At 39.8% G+C, this 18,969-nt stretch overlaps 2 protein-coding genes and 1 long non-coding RNA gene across 3 annotated transcripts; 2 read left to right on the forward strand and 1 right to left on the reverse strand.

Annotated features, from left to right (window-relative positions):
- Positions 1-314: 314 nt before the first annotated feature.
- LOC149110650 (uncharacterized) lies at positions 315-2,633 on the reverse strand. The gene is made up of 2 exons (XM_089292823.1): positions 2,466-2,633; positions 315-1,287 (listed from the first exon to the last, which is right to left on the reverse strand). The coding sequence occupies exons 1-2, from the start codon at positions 2,515-2,517 to the stop codon at positions 914-916; spliced, it is 426 nt and encodes a 141-aa protein (XP_089148949.1). The 5' UTR covers positions 2,518-2,633; the 3' UTR covers positions 315-913.
- A 1,254-nt stretch (positions 2,634-3,887) lies between these two features.
- Positions 3,888-4,987, forward strand: LOC149110651 (melanocyte-stimulating hormone receptor-like). The gene has a single exon (XM_089292820.1). It carries the CDS (start codon positions 3,961-3,963, stop codon positions 4,906-4,908), a length of 948 nt encoding a protein of 315 aa, XP_089148946.1. The 5' UTR covers positions 3,888-3,960; the 3' UTR covers positions 4,909-4,987.
- Positions 4,988-12,193: 7,206 nt separating this feature from the next.
- LOC110062806 (uncharacterized) lies at positions 12,194-13,318 on the forward strand. The gene is made up of 3 exons (XR_002298158.2): positions 12,194-12,297; positions 12,563-12,671; positions 12,939-13,318. It is a non-coding gene; the product is annotated as an uncharacterized LOC110062806 (long non-coding RNA).
- The last annotated feature ends 5,651 nt before the right edge of the window (positions 13,319-18,969 follow it).

Raw genomic sequence — 18,969 nt, forward strand, 5'->3', positions numbered from 1 at the left:
AGATTGCTGACAAACCTGGGCAACCATTAGGCCCCACTAACCATGTTGGCGTACTTCGCTCACACGAAATTGTATCACTTCTGCCTGCTTCGTCCTGAGCGTCGTTTCCGCGCGTTTTATCGAAAAGGCGTGAAACAGGGAGCGCAGGTTTTCAGAGAATGACAAGGTTCAAAATTCTACGCGTACCGTGTTCCAATAAAGGCGAGAGACCTGGGTAGGAGGCCACGCTTATCCTGAGTGACTGGATTTCAGCCAATGGAAAGTGGTCTCGTGACTTCTCATGACCTTATGTAAGACTTACATTGCTTTACAGCAGTAGTCAAGGATATTTATTTCGCAAATCTACTTGTGGCCCACAATTTCTTCCTTTAAACTTATTTACGAGTCTTAACATTAGTTGCATTGTGTACGGTATAACATAGCACACCCTGGAAATCTTAAATGATAGCTTATATATTCAGTCGGTGATGCTAAGCAAGGCATCACTGACACATTGCTAGATTATAACAGGGGCGCGAACTTTTTTTCCTGCCTGCGTTTGGCGTGCTTGATTTTTGTATAGTGGCTACTTTATCTATTAGTGACTATTTCATCCTCCTTGCAACAATACTTATCTCATCGTTTTAAAAGCTAAGTTGGGTGATTCAAGAAAGCGATACCACGAGCGATAATTATCCGTGCCGCACTAATACGATTTTCAGACAAAATTTTCGGATGCTTTTTTCGTTAATAAATGAGAAAATCAGATTTCAGAGCGACACTGCGCTCGTAAAACGAATTTTGAAATCAGAGGCCGATACTACTACAAATCACTAACTTTTGAATGAGCTAATTTGAATAATTTCCATCTCATTTCACAAGTTCTTCCGTTCTGTCATCATGAGCATGGTGTGGTGCGGAAAAACTAGTGAAGTTAAGTGAAATTAAGGGCTTCAATCACACCAAAAGCAATGCAGAGGATCACCAGATGTAGACTGAAGTTCACACCAGTTTCAGCCGAGTTGCAAGCGTCATCGTGGCAACAGGAGACAGCACATTTGTAATCCTCCTTTTTCTTGAGGTTGGCGCACAACTTCTCCATTTTATCGCACAGTCGTTCATTGGCACACAGGTTTTGCACAAGTGTCGTATCATCATTCGTTATCTGCCAAATCCTCATGCAACGGTCTCTACCTTCTCCACAGTCATGCAAATATCTGTAGGGGTTTGCTGCCAAAGTGGCCTTGGTACAATACTTTTCAAGACCCTCGCATTTGTAACACGAAATATGGCCGGAATGACCTCTTGCTGTTGGTGAACAACAAAGGAATGCAAGTAAACGATATTACTCTTTTACTGAGAAAAGTCTGTTGATTTTCGGCGTTCTGGAACACGACTGAAAATGGCAGTGATAATTAGTTATTCGACCCGAAAAATCCCTGACTGTTCCCTCTAAAATGAACCCCAAACGGAACCTCACAGGTCCTACAGTGCTTTACCCAAGAAAATATCTCCGACGATAACCCGGAAGTCTGGAAACTCAGTAATTATAATATCGCCACACTTCTTTCTCTTCCATATGGTTAACCCTACTTACATGTATCTACTAAATTCCACCATGAACATTTTTAAACAAGAGAGCAGGAGCTTTGTTTAGAAATAATAAATACCAAACTTGGGCCTTGTTACGAATGCTTATCACTGAAAACGGGGAGGCAAGATTTACTGATAAAATTTTCTCTTCCACGACTCTTCGCACAGGTCAAATGATTATGGAGTTTAGTCTCCTATATAAGAATTTACCCTTGTATGCAAACTCGTGGCTAAACATAGCAAGCAGTAATTTCTTCAAGCAAATCGTTGTAATAGTTGTGTCATCTTCTTGTTTCGATCATGTCAATGTAATCAAATCCCTCGCCTTCCTTTTCTTTGACCTCTTTCTTTCTTTTAAGCCGTCTACATCTCGATAGCAACTTATACCAAACGCATCAGAGATCAACACACCAATGCGACATACTCCACAATAATCTGTATCCATGTTACCATTCTAACGGATTCAGTTACGGATTCAGTGAATCCGTAAGAATGGTAACTTTCCCATGCATCGTTTTAATGTTCTTAATTGCCATGTGTTAAATGTCCCTGGTTAATATGTTGTACCGCAAAACTAAACGCAATGCTAATTAGGCAACTCGGAAATGTTTCTTGTCATTAAAGTCGCCCGCTGCCAAGATCAAGATCATTCTTTTGTCAACATGTATTTTTCATCAATATGCCTTTAAAAAGAAGTACTCGCCATCACGTATTTGGCGTTCAGAGCATCGTTTTGAGCCGACCAAATCGAGGATGAACACATATTCTGATTTCTATAGTGATGTGTCCCGCACAAGACACCCCGATAAAACTGTGTTAGTTCATATTCATTAAGTTTCCTACATCTTCTTACTATTCTTTCATTTCACCTAGAATGAGAAACATCGCCTTACCAGATTGGATGATCAACAGAATCACGATCAAATTCAGTAAAAGTTGCTTCATCTTGACTCCCCTTCCGTGATTTGAGCATTCTCATTCCCAGAGCAACTCGTCGTTGTTAACCAGCGAGGCCTTGGCACGACGGAAACAGGTTTCTCCTAATTCAAAGTGCGTTTCCTTCTCGAAAATATTCCCTGATTGACATCTTACTAAAACTGTTCGATTAGGCCACCTACAGACCGTAAAAGACCTTAACAAAGGGATTTTACGGAAGGATACTCAAACTTGAAACCTTGAGCACTTGAAATTTTTTTGGATGTGTTTTTTGGAGGACTACATACAGAATGAAGGCCTTTGAAATAATGAACAAATTCTTGTTAACATCAAGAGTACCTATTCTGTAGCCACTAAAAAATGTACAAAAAAGTAAAGTTTCACGCGCGGTTCCAGTGTCGTCTGTGTGTAAAACAGAATTTAATATTCCGACCGGAAGTAGCATTCATATGAAGCACTTCGATGAAAATTCTCCCTGTAAACTAGTTCTAAACTTCCTGAAGGTCTGTAGGAACCGTGACCGAAACGTTTTAATGAGAAGTCAACTAACGATACATTCTGGAGGGTATAAGCGTTAAACTTGTGAAAATCCACCCAGCTGTACCACTTCCTCATTCTCATCTTCTGAGTTCATTTGTGTATATTTAGGTGATGATTTCATGGTGCATTTCAGACCGTGCTGAAATTTCATTCTGGTGAGGGAGCTAGAATATTGTTGGGATTGCATGACGAACCTCAGCTTTCTCTAACTTTCCCCAGTACAATTTAGACGAATTTAATTCAAGGACCCTCTAACAGTAAAATTCGACGATTGTGCAACGTAAAAATCGAATTAGATTTTCGAATTTCGTCCAACGCGTTTTATCCGTGTTAGTGGGACGGATAAAATATTGATAATGTATATTCAGTTTAAATTCCACCTAATCTCCTGAAAAGGAGTTAGGTCTTTAGGTCATTCAGAATAGAAATTAGTGTTCTATTTTGCCGCTTAGCTTCGTTTCCCTTAGTTCTAAGTCTTTCAGTTTTCAGGGCCCCTCATAACTGGTGATCAAAATGGCGAGTTCTTTGGAGAAACATTATTCCAATGACAGAAATTTCCAACCGAAATTTTCGGAATTTTTCTCCAGATGATACACAACCTATGACAACTGTTTCTGCAGTCAAATTTACTCGTCTCCCAAACCTTCTTGGCGAAGCGAAACTCGATATGTGAGTCACCCGGCCACTTGATCAACATTTGACAAGACAGTTGGCATTTTTGCAAATTACGTAATAGATGACCTGCTAACACGATTGACGTTAAGCCATCTTGCTTCTGAATAATTGCGCAGTTATTACGGGAGGAGAAATACAGGAAGTTTTAATTCACCGTTTCAAAGGCGTCATGTAGATTAGGGGTTGCGTGCAATATCCACTAAATCCTGTTTAGAAATCTTTCGTTAACAGTACAGAATGATGGCTGAAAAAAACTTTACTCGAGGTGGAAAGGAGACCGAAATAATCGTAGAACCGTTATGTTCGAACATTTTGACAGGTGGATCACACGACAAGTTGATATATCTCGCAGCATTCAACGTTTGTCTATCCATTACTGCATTTCTGGGCAATACTCTGATCCTAGTCGCCCTTCGCAAGGAGTCTTCCCTTCATCCTCCGTCCAAACTCTTGCTTCGTTGTCTGGCAGTTACTGATCTTTGTGTAGGTCTTATTGCGGAGCCTCTCCTTGTCGTCTATTGGATGTCCTTGGTTCAGGAATATTGGGATTTTTGTCGCTACGTATTTTACTCTAGTTATATTTCCGGCTTTATTTTATGTTCAGTATCTTTGCTTGTACTAACTGCTATAAGCGTGGACAAACTTTTCGCTTTGCTTTTAGGACTGAGATACCGACAAGTTGTATCTTTGAAGCGACTCTACGTGATCGTAGTTACCTTTTGGATTGTGTCCACTGTCGTTGCGATGTGTTTTCTTGTAAACCGTCTTATAAACTCTTGGTATTGTTACACTGTCATACCATTATCTGTAGTAATCTCAGTCATCTGCTACACAAAGATTTTCCTCGGGCTACGCCATCAGCAAGTTGCACAAGGCCTTGTGCAACAAGACAATCCAACCCAAACCATTCGACTGAACAAAGTGCGATACAGAAAGGCAGTGTCCAGCGCACTGTGGTTGCAGTTGGTACTAGCTGTGTGTTATCTACCCTATAATGTAGTGTCAGTCTTGTTCAGTGATCACGGTAAACTATCGTCATTCAGTTTTCTTGCTTGGCAATTAGCAGTGACTTTAGTTTACCTTAACTCGTCGTTAAACCCGTTTCTTTACTGTTGGAAGATAACTGAAGTGAGACAAGCTGTAAAGAGGACAATCAGACAAGTTCTTTGCTGTTCACCGAGTTAGTTTAATTTATTGTAGTGTTATGCATCTGTTATTCCTTACAAAATAAAGCGAATTAAAATAGAGTTACAATGGTGGAGAACCTGAGTTCTTGGGACATTGTGTAATGCACCGAATTATCTGGGCTTTACCACTGATGTTTGAAAAAGCACTGCTATCCTTTTAAAATTCCGTTGCTGTTTCCCCCTCCCTTCTCAATAAAATATTGAAACTCAGGAGAATTTGCAGGTACTAGTTTTCAACATTGTAGGTGGGGTAGGGGGAGAGGTAGGTGAAGTTGTATTCGCGCGCGACTGTTTGTCTGTTTGTCTGGCGTCTGTGCAAAAGTGCCAAAAGTGCAAATTTGTCCCAAGACTTTTTTTCCATGATTGTAGATAACAAAGAAGGATAATCTATGAAATTTAATTTTACACGAGCTTGAGATTGCAAATGTGTCCTTGAATATATTATTAAACACTGGTTTTAAAGGGGAGTTTATATCAGAGCTTCAAAGCAAACAGGAAGAAGCTAGAACCTTCTAGTACTCGGAAGATCAACACCTGCCGCGCTTTCTAATGTTATTAACAACAGCTTTAGTAGCCTTATTTGCAAAATAAATGCAACTTTAAATGTCACTTTTCTCCTTTATCATGTAAACCACATCTCATAATTTCGCGTAGAGGCGTCTTATTTCATTCCTAGTTAAGCATTAGACCAGCGTCTACAGTTCGAACTTGACTCTGCTTTTTCAATTTGTTGGTTATTTTGTGCCCAAAAGAACACTGGGCATTTATGACCCGAGTAAAAAATCAACCTCGTTCCTAGACTCTCTCTTCTTACCGTTTTTTCTCGCTCCAGGAGGGAGGGAGGAAGAGAAGAAATAACTAGGAACAAGGTTGATATTTACGTCCATTACAACACGATAACAGCAAAAAACCTATTGCCATGAATTGAACGGTCTGTAAAACAAGTTGACTTGCTATCAAAATCATCCGTTTCATGAATATTAATATATGACCTGATATGTTCGACGAACAATAAAGCCAAACACGAATGACCCGCCTCAATTGAATAATAATTACGTGTCATAAGTTAGACAAAATACGGTCGGGTGGTAAAATTTCGAGATGTATCTCAAAACAAAATTCGCATGATTCAGATTTTGTACCTTTAACTTTAAAGCATATACTAGGCGGACCACTCTATGTGTTCGTGGTTAACGAACAGAATCTATGAGAGTTATGAATAAAGCTCTGAAAATTGCATTTCTCGATTACATCTCGGTCTGAGTATCCCAATAAGTTAAATGAAACGTTACTCGACTCATGTGTGCTGTTTTTTCGCCTTCCTGGGCCGACTGAAGCGTTTTCTTTTTACGAAGTTACTTTTGGTCGGATACCGGTATGCAATTTCCAGAGCTTTATTCATAACTCTCATAGATTCTGTTCGTTAACCACGAACACATAGAGTGGTCTGCCTGTTCTTCGCCTAAGAAAAGAAGCCCGAAACACAGTTTGTTTCTACATATGCCTCGAAATAAAAGAATAAAAAAAAATCATCAGAATGATTAGGTGTTCTGCGGCCAATCAGGGCAGCTTTATAAGATGCACAATGTTATCATCATCAGCTTGGCCGGAATCTAACCCGGGTCACATCGGCGGGAGGAGAGCATTCTCGACACTGCGCCATCCCTGCTCCTCCCGTTACGGGGTCTCCAATTAACCCATTGACTCCCGTGCCGGCCTTAACTGGCCGCGACGAGCGTTGGCTTTGTTCCGCCTCTGACGTCATCACCTTTGACTAAAATTTGGCATCATCTATATTCAAGTTCTGCAGGGGGGAAAGATCTTTCCAGTGATACCCAGATCAGTGTGATCGGCTCAATGGAGCAAAATTTTCTGCGACTACGCTGCGCTACTCCGTGGTAAAAATTGCCTGTCTCGATGAAGCTTTCTCGGAAATTTTTGAACTAGAGGTAAGCCCAGTAGAAGGTCAATCACTGCCGCAAAAAGATAAGTGAAGGAGAAAAAGGGAAGGCGAAAAAAAAACCCGAAAAGCTGAAATTTTGATTTCTGCGTATGCCCGAGCAAAAATGTCGTAAAAACGCGATGCTAGTGGAAAGAAAGGCATGCTGTCATGTTGCAAATGCCTTTTTGAGTAGATTGGAGCTCATTTGGCTCATATCCAGGTTGAAAATCTCAAAAATGTCCAAAAATGCATTTTTGGCAAAAACCTTCAGGATTCAACGGGTTAAAAGATATAAACGCTTCTCCCCAGAGGCAATTCACCCTCTCAGTGTGATATTTTCTGTATGCAAATATTTGAGAAGTAGGAACCATTTTCTAATTTCGAAAATTTAAGGTGGCTCTAAACCCTACCAACAGAATGTTTTTAAACTTTTCCAATAGTTGCGTCTTATCATGCTTATCAAAAGTTGATAACACAAAAAAATTTCACCTTGCCGTTTCTGAATTACAAGACCCTAAGGCTGTAATTAAGGGTGTTCTTAGGAGGTTATACTGTTGCTATGGTAACCTATTGCGTCACGAAAATGATAACAACGTGTTCACCAATGATTGTGCAGGTTTTCGATACCATGATCGAAGCATCAAGTGATAAAGAGTAGTTATAACATCCCATCAAAATCTAAGTGCTGGAAACTGTTTTGAGCTACCTAATATTCAATGAAACAGAAAATCGATCACCCAAACGTTCAGTTTCAATCCTTTGTCCAATATCTTATTCCTTTTCACGAGAAGTTTTATTTATTTAATTCTGTCAGTGCTTGATATAGATCCTTGCTGTATTGAATACTGATCTTTTGGTTTAGATTAGTCTCATGAGAAAGTATCTTCACCGACTAATGTTTCATCAACCTGCGTTTTCTTCATAGCCTGTAGATTTGTCAGTCACCAACAAATCATAGTACAAAAGCTTGTTCTCAACTGAAACACGTCTCGTATTTTTCCTTAATTATGCCTATTACCCTTCTTAATCGCTCATTAATAATAATTTGCATATTTTGGGACAAATAGAACGCTTGGAAAGCGCACATTACTCACCATTATGGTCCATCATGCCGAAGCTGCTTCGTAAATTCACAGCACTGAGGACTGTTGAAACATTTGTCGTTAAAACTGCAACTGTCATCGACATCGCGGCAAACGAATGACGAAACTAAACTTAACTCAAGAAGGAAAACAGATTCAAGCGTTTCAACAACTCCAGTGTTCGCCCAGGGAGGTCACCAACATTTGATACTTCTTTCATCGTTAAACTCTATTCCTTCCATAACCGCATTTCTTGGAAATGGTCTCATCCCGATTGCTCTTCGAAAAGAGTTTCCCCTTCATTCGCCGTCTAAACTCTTGTATAGATGTTTGGCAACGACCGATCTCTGTGTTGGTGTCACTGCAGAGCCTCTCAAGGCTGCCTATTTCATGTCCCTGGCTCACGAAAAACGGATTTTTTTGTCCGTACGCGAGAGATTCCTCTTATATAGCCAGCGACATTTTGTCTGGAGTTTCTTTCCTAACAATGACAGCGATAAGCGTGGACAGACTTCTCGCCCTGTTTTTGGGACTGAGATACAGACCAGTTGAAACTTTGAAGCGAGCATACCTCTTTGTAGCAAACGTTTGGGTTATCCCCACTGTTGTTGCTAAGCTGTATCCCCGAAATCATCTATTAACGATTTGGGATGGAAAAATAGTCATACCGTCATGTCTAGTAATTTCAATATTATCGTACTCAAAAATTTTCCACATACTCCAACATCGTCAAACTCAAGTACAAGACCATGTGCAGCTACAACAGTCGAGTCAAGCAATTCCACTAAACATAGAGCGATACAAGAAGGCAGTGTCCAGTGCACTGTGGGTGCAGTTAACATTAGCTGTTTGTTACCTTTCATTTGGTGTTATGGCAGCTCTGCTAAGTAACAAGGACTATCTCCTTCAATTTTTTTGCATGGGAATTAAAAGTGACTTTGCTTTACTTAAACTCTTCGTTAAATTCGTTTCTTTACTGCTGGAACATTCGTGGTGTAAAACAAGCAGCGAAGGAAGCAATCAGAGAAGCACTTTGCTTTTCGTTTTATTAGGTCATTGTCAAATTCCTTGGAAAATGTAGCTGGAAAGTGATAATATTAAAGAAGACTATTACATGGAGTTAAAATTAAGAACTATGTTTCATTTACGACCGACCAGCTTAAGATCGAAAGTGTCAGTTTCTTAAACTGTCCTTGTGAAAAAAGAGAGATCAGGAAGTTATTTTTGTCTTGAAAGACACAGGTGATCATAGTCACAAATTCTGGGTAATGAGTAGTTTCAGATTCTTACAAGATCCTAAAGAATTAGATTTTGAATTTCTGGACTCTTGAAACTTGTTTCCCTAGCTGAGTCTGATCAGTGAAAAATTTCGAGATTTTTCCTGAGAAGAATGTTCGGTGGAAAATTGCCTATAGAAACTTAGGACGAGTATTCTCCTTTGCTGGAAGTGTTTAAATTAACAATGGCGATCAAGTAACATATATCACCTATTATTTATGACTTCTAGCAGAGTCAAACGAAACGATCTGCCGCAACTGAGCAATAACTAACTTGTTTTACGGCATGAGAAGATTGAGTCTTTAGTAAAGCGTACCGCTCGCGAGATCACTGCAGGGTGCCAGTAGTTGAAGTGTAAATGTAATGTAACTGTAGGGATGGAAAATTCATTCTCGTGACAAAATTGACAAATATTTCATTTATTTTACTTATTACTGTTATAAGAAATATTGTGTAGGTTTCAACTAATTTATTTTTTCTTATATAGTCATGTAAGCTCATTTAGTTTTCTAAATGCGCCCAAAAACGCTATTATTATTATTATTATTACTATTATTATTATTATTACTATTATTATTATTACTATTATTATTATTATTACTATTATTATTATTACTGTTATTATTATTATTATTATTATTATTTCACGCTTAAACTATCTACAGTGGATCCCCGCCTTACAGTCACCTCGTGAATGAGATGATATCGTTATTACGACCACTTTTTTTTTGTCCCGACGAAATGCCCAAACATTTTCTTATAGTCCTCGTGAGAAAGGCCAAAGGCCACATTCTGAAATCCCAACCTGTTTAATCCTATATAATTTTTACCCCGTTTATACGGTCACTCAAACCATTGTTAATATTGTATGTAGCTATTCAAGTTTCAATTTTTAAAAGCTAGTTATATCTACATTCCAGTTGCTTAGAAGTGCAATTGCAATATAGCTGTGATATATCTCAATTTAGACCAGTCATGAAACTTGACCCTACCCCTTTCATACAGCCACCCCAATAAAGCGGCCAAATTTTCATGGTCCGTTGGTGACTGTATAATGGGGTTCCACTGTGGCGACTCGACTGTGACGTACGCTAAACGAGCTTGGGCTATCTGTGGTCAGGGGTGTGATGTTTGCGTAATTGATTAAAAGCTTTCTTGTTTCTGCTTCTTCCACGGGAACTTTCTTGTAGGATAAGTGACTCGGCGTTTCAGGTGAGTCGAAAGCAGCATCGTGCTAGCGGCAGAAACCCGGGGGAAGGACTCCCTTATGAAAAGGACCGGGGTGCTCGTGGCGTTTTTTCAGGGGTTAAAAAGCAGATCTGGTACCTTTTAGAGCGTTCAACCTCAAAAGGGCTCACAACAGGAGCTTTCGCGGTACCTTTTAAGGTGGTATGGTACCCTCTAGTCTCCTTCGCAGCCGTTATTAGGGTCGTCACGCAACGTTCCTCCCCGCTAATAACGTTAGTGGGGAGGAGCGTTGCGTGACGACCCTAATAACGGCTACGAAGGAGACTAGGTACCCTCAAATGGACCAAAAAGCTTGTTTAAATATGGTGAAGAAAGATCAATTGTGTGCCATTGCACTCAAGAAGAGAAATTAAATTTCTAGAGTTTTACTCAAAATAGTTGCTATGGAAACCAGCCACAGCCTTTTGAGTACTGTTTTACAGTATTGACGCCAACACTTCCTGCTCTTTTACAAACAAGATTGACTGTCAAATAAGCATATCGTGTAAGTTTCTGCTTTGTTCTGTGCAATGAACCTAAGTTTTGACAGTTAACTCTTATTTTCAGTGCTTTACAGACTTTATTTGGAAAAAACTTTATTTTATACCACACCCAGTGGACAAATCATCTCATGTCACGTGACAGACGTTAAAATGTTGTGATTTTTTTGGTTTATATCATCACGACACTAATGGTCTCTGACGAGCCCAAGTTTCAGGAATTCTACCTAAAAACCTTGCAAAGTAGAAACTTGGCGCGAAGTCGGTCGGTACAAAAGTAAACATTTGAGAAAACTGCACTTTAAGTTTCTTACACGAAGTATTAAGCATTTAACAAGCCAAAAATAGCTGGGGGTGCAGATTGGATCTCGGGGGAGGGGTGCAATGGTTGTTCTATTTTGTAAAAAGTTACCGCAGTTGTGGGAAATATTCCTTTTCATGAGGGGAATGAATGAGCCTGTGATGGCAATTCAAGGCAAAACTTTTCACAACTAATTATACCAATCGAGTTGTTCATGTCTTTAAAGTTTTTTCTAAATAGTTTCGTTCGTATATGTTAAAACTAAACTATATTTTTGGTCACGTTCTTATAGCAAACAGTCGTTGTTACGTGAAAAAACTTATATCACTGTGTACTTTCCTTAAATTTCACACTCATCTAGAAGAAAATTAGGCAAGATCGTTTCGGAATGTTTTTGACAAGTCCTCAATGGTCTTAAGTCTGGTATTTCCAAGAAATTGAATTTTTCATGAACATCGCCATATTTTAGGGTACCATACCCCCTTAAGGTATTGAGCCGATAAACGTTAATGTGTTGTTTTAGAATTGGTACCTATTAGGGGTGAAAAACATTTCAAGCCCCGCCCGCAAAACAGGATCTTGGTACCTCTAAGGGGTCCTTTTCAAAATTTCCGAGGAACACCCCGGTCCTTTTTACACGAGGGTCCCACTCCCGGGTAGAAGATTAGTCAAAGGTCCTCATTTGTGCTCTTCACTTACCGGTAATAATCCGTTTAGTCCATCGAAATTTACTCCACTCTTCGAAGTAATGCTGCTTAGTTCTTTCATTATTTTATTCGGCGAGAGCTCTTCTGGGCCCTAGCTACCCAGCCAGGCCAGCCTATCAGGACCTATCAGGACCTATCAGGGGCAACATAAGTGTTTCCTCGTACGACCCCTCGTTCGTTGCAGCAACATTGCCGAAGTGCCCTGGGGACGAGGTTGAAGGTGGCCCCAGGAACGCCCCAGAAAAATAAAATTGTCACGTGTTTCACAGCGTGACGACTTCACACTCGAGTTGAGTTGAGTTGACTTGTAGCTTTTGTGTGGTTGTTGCTTTCCAGCTGATGGCGGGAACGTAAGTGTATCTGATCATCTGTTCTGTTAATTTTGATTGCATGAATCAATATCGTCAGATTTTAAGTGCTTGTTTTATTTTCTGCAAACGGCATTGATGTTTTCTCGGTCAATAGACGTCGAAACCAAACAAATGTACCTTATCCTGTTAGCTGACTGGGTAAACGAAGTCCATGTATTGGAGCTGAACGAATCACATCAATTTCTTCGACCAATTATGTTCTGTGTGTGGTAAATTGTTCTGAAGTCAGTTTTTTTGTTTGCAGAGCTCACTGTAAACCGTACAGGGCCCGAGGAAAGAAACATTTTAAACGAAGCCCGCATACCGAATGCCTCGCGTCTCGAATTTCAAGTTGAAAGTGAAGAAAAGTTTAGGTATGGTCCACATGATTTTTCGTTTGCAGGCGTTTTGTGTGTTATACGGCGCATTTTATATTATGATACTTGCTCACATGATGCAGACATGACACAATTTAGTAAGGCCGTATATTATTTGCGAGCTTGAACGTTTTTTTACGTTTTCACACAAACAGCATTCCAAGTCAGCTGTTTTGCGCGATACCGGCATGTTTTGCAACTCTTTGTTCTTTCCTCAATTCGTTAGAATGAACCAGACAAGTTTTATTGTTTTTTTTTTTTCAGACGAAGTAAACTTCTAAGAAGGAAAAGGCAAAGGCGAACAACGAACTGAACAGTTCTCTCTGGTTCGCATAGTGACCATAGTCTTAAACGTTTGGAAAAAAGATCGAAGGTCGTGCATTTCCTCCCCGGAAAGCGGTAGGTAGGAGAGGTTTTCTTTGCGGACTGTAAGCAGTGAAATTCAGCTACTGCCCAGTCATTCTGAAATGGATTTTTTAGGTTTTGAGCAAGATTCACTGTTCTTCCCTGATCTGTAATTTATGCCGGCATGTGTGCATGTTGATACACGGCTGTGGGTGGGGCATTTTGCCAGAAGGGTTATTCTCCGTGATGGACAAAATACTGACCCCTAGTCCATGGACTACCTTAATGGACTACCCAAATGGACTACCTAAAATGGACTACTCCTAAAAAATACTATTTCAGATGAGTGGTATGTTAAGAAGCTGCGATTGTATACTTGCACTGCACGGAGGATGCTTTTCTTTTTGTTCTGCATCACCTTCGGCCGCCATTTTGAATAACTTTTTAATCACCATTTAACTATGGATTGTGAAATACAGTCGCCTGGCGCTTTTTTGTGTGGCTAATTTTTTTTCACTTTGTTATTTACAAGCTTATAAAGGAAAGGGAGGGAAGCATAAGGGAGGGACTCTGAACCTCAATTGTTGAACCTTGCTTTTTCCACATATGTCACTTCACAAAACTCATCAAAGTCTTCATCTGAGGATTAATTCAAATATACGTACAATCAACAACGTCCAGTTGTAACTCAAGTTATAAGATGGAAACAGATTTTGTTATTGAAGGTTTTACCTGAGCTGTCCATGCTGGCATGTTCTGCTGACACTTCGGGTGGCTTGAATCTACGCGTTTTCTGTTCAGTGGTTGTTTTATTCAGTATAGTTATTCAAAATGGCGGCTGAAGGCGATGTGGAATGAAAAGAAAAGTATCCTCCGTGCAGTGTAAGTATATAATTGCAGCAGCTTAACATACCACTCACCTGAAATAGTATTTTTCAGGGGTAATCCATTTTAGGGTAGTCCATTTGGTTAGTCCATTAGGGTAGTCCATGGACTAAGGGTCAGTGTTTTGTCCATCACTGTTATTCTCTGTAGGTGGGGTCATTGTTTTCTAACAAATGCAAATCAGTTCTTGAACAATTTTATCTGGTGTAAATGTAGTTGGTGTCTTCAAGAAAAATGTTTGGTGACTGAAAATCTTCTGAACATACAGTACCGTGCAAAATTAAGTTACCACCGCTCGTCTTGTTTCTTGTGAGATGAGTCTGATTTCTCTGGAGACATTTTCCACCTCTCTTGAGACGTGTTTCGTTTCTCTCGAGAATCACTGAAGCGTTTAGTATGGAATATATTACATGTAAGAAACCGGACATGTGTAACGATTGCTCCTGTGTGCACAGTTCGTTGGCAAATTAATGGGACTGTCCAGGATAAGATATGCATCGATCATTCGCTCGATTCATATCGAACAGTTCATTGTGATAATTATTAGGCACTGAATTTGCGTCCTCTGAGAGCACGATTGTTTTTAACCACAATTTACGAGGGAAAGGTAATAGTTTATTGAAATAGCGAAGTAAGGTTTTACATCTCCATAAACTACAAATAAGGAGGGTACAGGGTAAGGAGTTGATTTTGCAAATCTTGCTCACTCCGAACAAACTGCACCCTCCATAATTTTTCAATCCTGATACTGTAAGTATTTTGGCGCTGGATATCATTAACTCGGAATTCAGTTATCTACATTTGTTTGCTCCGCAATAACCGCTAACACAAGCAAACATTTAAATGTTACAGGCGAAAAATGTTCAGGCTTTTGGCCTGTTCCGGCAAGTCAATTTCACAGGTCGCAGAATTTCGAGTAACCAACGGCTACATGGCCAGCAGCAGTGGACGCATCATGGTACATTTTCCAAAGCTTACACTTTGTTAATGAGCTTGGTAGCAATTTAACATCAATCCGTTTGAAGCCAGGAACACGACCGGGAAGTAAAAGAGCTTGGTCTTCTGCCACGTTCATTATAAACTTTACAACGTGTTCCACAGTCTCAACACTGAAAGCAGAGCTCGGTAGCCGTTTCGTATTTCCGTGCGTTCGAAGTGTTAGTCCATTCTTTCGGTAATGTTTGACCAAACTGTAAAATCGGGTCTTGTGCAGACGATGCATGAACAAAAAAGTTTTAAGACAGATTCGGTGTCCGTGAAAAGAGAGAGTTACCCTGGTCCGCTGCCGCTTTGTCTCTTTTCTTCCCGAGCTGCTGACTTCATCACAGTTTATGGCACTTTGAACTATTCCTAGAATTACTAAATCCAGTTCAGATGATTCAAGTTCCGCACAGTTGTTTCTGCAGTCAATAATGTCCTCCAGTAGAAAAGTTGAGCTGCATGGCTTTTCTTCGACACCAAGGGTACATCCACATGTTTTGCGAATAAATGTCTCCACTCTCGATCGATCAGATGAGTCCAATTCAGAAAACTCGAAGTCAATGTCGAAGCCAGTCTCATCATCGCTGCTGTCGTCAGAAAAGTCCTCGTCTTCATTAAATTCTTCCTCAGCTAGTCTAGGATTGAAATATTCTTCTTGAACAGACTCTAAATCGTTTTCTTGCGACAGAAAGCAGGGAAATTCGTGACCTTGTGTGTTCTCCATGATTTACTTTTAAGAAGACTAAACAACGACAACAACGGCTTTTGGTGTTGTAACTAAGCAACGAGTGAGGACCCTGGGAGCGAGGTTACCTGCAAGAGGTCTGGACTCTGGACCGTGGTCGCAAAGTCAAGACCCTACCAAGCTAATTTTTTTGAGTCTCGAGGTCTCGAGGTCTCGTGGGTTTTTATTTTCATTTTATACACGTCTCTTACAACTCGAAATTACAGTCCAACAGGTGAAACAGGTTGACATGTAACACCGTCACTCGAGGCGACGAGTCCACTTCATCAATCGTAAGAACCTTGTACGCCCTCCGGGAAGTAAGTGAAGTAAACTTGTGTGTGTTCATTTTATAATAATGAACAAATGAAAAACATATGTTGTCTACCATGTATTTCTCGACTCGTACCAGGAAAAGTAAGTTTCGTCACGTTGAAAGGTTCGAATCAGAAAGGTGGCTGTTTTGGGAAGCTTGTCTTGACGCACGCGTGCTATATCGCACGCGTGTCTTTTCACACGCGTGTCTTTTCGCACATAAGCGTGTCAAACAGCTCACTGCTTTGGACAAAAGCTTTAGCATGCAAAACAATATCTACCGTGACACTCTTTGTTTTGCTTATTACATATGCGCACATCTGAGAGATAGGTGACACGCTTAGCGTGCCGTGTCATCACACGCGTGCCCGTGCGTTCACCTTTTTCCCTACTTTCCCGTGGAGGGTCACAAATGGGAGTCATAAAAGCGACATGGAAATTGTTGAAAAAATGATATCTCTGGTTCTATATGATACAAATCGTTCATTCAAACGCCAAAATACTGTATCTTTGAAGACAGGAGTTTTTATCAAGGTGTCTGAGATGCGCCGTTTGCATTAGTTTTAAATTTTTCTGCCAGGGAAAGTTTTGTCTAGCAGCTTGGTTGACGAGTAGATAATATTAATGAACTTGATTGTTCTCTGAAGCGTCAAGGCAAATGCTTAAGATAACTCTGGTTCTATTTGGCAAAATCGTTCATTCAGACGCCAAAATACTATATCATTGAAGACAGGAGTTTCTAATAAGGTTTATGTGATTCAATGTTTACATTAAGTCAATGTTTGCAAGGGAAAGTTCTGCCTAGTGGTATGCATTGACAAGTTGATTACACAAATGAACTTTCGTTCAGCGCAGTGGCAAAAACATTGCTGATTCTGTTTGGCACAAAGGGTGTGTTCTCAAGTGTATGCAAGTATGAATAAAAAGTTAGTCAAGGTTTCATGTGCAAAGTGAGCGAGTGTTTTCAAGTTTGGATGAAAAAGTTATTTGAATGTGAAGTGAAGTGAATGATGAAAGCGTGGTTTTGTGTTTTCACAACCTTTGAATAAAAAGTTAGTGAAGGCTTCATGTGCAAAGTGTGTGTTCACAAATTTGAATGTAAAGTTATTTGACTGATCACGATGGAGAACATTTCCCACAGGGGCTGTGTCTGAAATTCCTAAGAGGGTGGGGGTGAATATTCAAACAGGTTTCTAGATGGTCAACAGAGCTGTCATCATAGGTGGGCTGCTAGGAATATTTCCTGGCTATATGAGTTAGGGCCCAGGCTACTTTGATAAAAAGCTAAATTATGGAGATTGGAAAAGATGGTATTCCTTGGCCTAGTGCAGTACTGATACACTTTTGGGCCACAATAATCATTTCCTTTCTGAAATTTTCACATAACATGCACAGAAGGTTTTGACTTCCTCAACAAATGTGTGACATTACACTTTGAAACACTTGAAGAGTGTGTAATTGTGTTATACTGTCCTAAATGAATTTTTCATCCAATTGTAGCAAGGGACCTTTTTCCCTCAGGAATTGAAACAACAGCTTGTCTACAAACAAATACAGTTGGACCTGTATAATAATGGCCCTGCATTAAGCGGCCACCCTCTATTAAGGAGTCATTTTTCAAAGTCCCAATTTTTCGCCCGTACAAACACTGTATTTGTTACTGTATTAGGCTGCCACCTCTATAAGCGTTCTGAATTAAGCGTTCTGAAGATCCTCGTCGAAAAAATGATATCTCCGGTTATATTTGACACATCATTCATTCAAATGGTAAAATAATCTTTCCTTGACAAAAAAATTGTTTGGTGCGCTGCTCACGTTTCGGTACGCGTCGGCAAGTCGTTTGGAAAGTGTTTATTGTCTGAACTGTTCTGAAGATCTTCGTTGAAGAAATGACATCTCCGGTTTTATTTGACACAAATCGTTCATTCAAACGGTAAAATGCTCTTTCTTAAGCTAAATATTAGTTTATCAAAGTTTCTATGACACGCTGCTCACATTTAGTTATTTTTTTCTTCAAGGAAAAGTTCTGTGTTTAGGCATGCGTCGGCAAGTCGCTTGTGAGATGGTTATTGTTTGAAGCGTTCCGAAGACCTTGCCGAAAAAATTATATCTCCGTATATTTGACACAAATTGTTCATTCAAACGGTAAAATGCTCTTTCTTCAGCCAAATAATTGTTTATCAAAGTTTCACTGGCGCGTCGCTCACGTTTAGTTATTTTTTCTTCGAGGAAAAGTTCTGTGTTTCGGCACGAGTTGGCAAGTCGCTTGCGAGAATGTTTATTCTTTGAAGCGTTCCGAAGACCTGATTGAGAAAAGAATATCTCCGGTTATATCTGACACAAACCGTTGCAAATGGTAACATACTCTTTCCATGATGAAAGAATTGTTTACTGGAGTTTCTATGGTGCGCCGCTCACATTTTCTAATTTTTAATTTTCTTCAAGGAAAAGTTCTGTGTTTCGGCACACATTTCCAAGGCGCGCGCTTGCTTGGACCGTGTTTACTTTGTGTTGTAAAAAAGTTCATTTGGTTGTGTTTGCTCCATGAAGATGGGATTGTTGAAGCGTGTAGGTTCTATTTGACAAAAAAAAGATACTCTCTCTTTTAAGTATATTCAGTCAGTTAATTTTCTGTCAAGTGCCCAATTGCGAAATGTTAGTTTCAGCCAACATTTTGCTAATAACTCTAGTCTGAAGGCATACGCGCATATACAGTATACGCGTATTCAAAATAAAGAAAACTCTTTCTCGCTCTGTGGCAAGCAGTCAAGCCATTGAAAACAACAATGACTTGTTAAGAAAAGAAAAAACAATAGGTTAGCTCATACATACTAATCAGGCATACGCGTATATACTGTATACGTGTATGTGCGTATATGCATACGCGTATGTGCGTATATCCATACGCGTATACGCGTATTGGGCTGACGCGAATTACGCGTATATTTTGGTTCAGATATATCTGAGCAGCACTGTAAGCCATGTGTCATTTTACATATGCGGTATCTTATTGTGTTTAAAATGTGATCCATAGCTGACTGTTTG

Source organism: Orbicella faveolata, unplaced genomic scaffold (genome assembly GCF_042242905.1).
Source record: "Orbicella faveolata isolate gen_17 unplaced genomic scaffold, um_ofav_v1 contig_24, whole genome shotgun sequence".
NCBI classification, from domain to species: domain Eukaryota; kingdom Metazoa; phylum Cnidaria; class Anthozoa; order Scleractinia; family Merulinidae; genus Orbicella; species Orbicella faveolata.

Bases quoted from the DNA above. Each gene is read 5' to 3' on its own strand.
- LOC149110650 (XM_089292823.1), bottom strand. From the start codon at position 2,517: ATGAAGCAACTTTTACTGAATTTGATCGTGATTCTGTTGATCATCCAA. The intron at 1,288-2,465 runs GTAAGGCGATGT...GTTCACCAACAG, and splicing joins TCTGTTGATCATCCAATCTG to CAAGAGGTCATTCCGGCCAT.
- LOC149110651 (XM_089292820.1), top strand. From the start codon at position 3,961: ATGATGGCTGAAAAAAACTTTACTCGAGGTGGAAAGGAGACCGAAATA.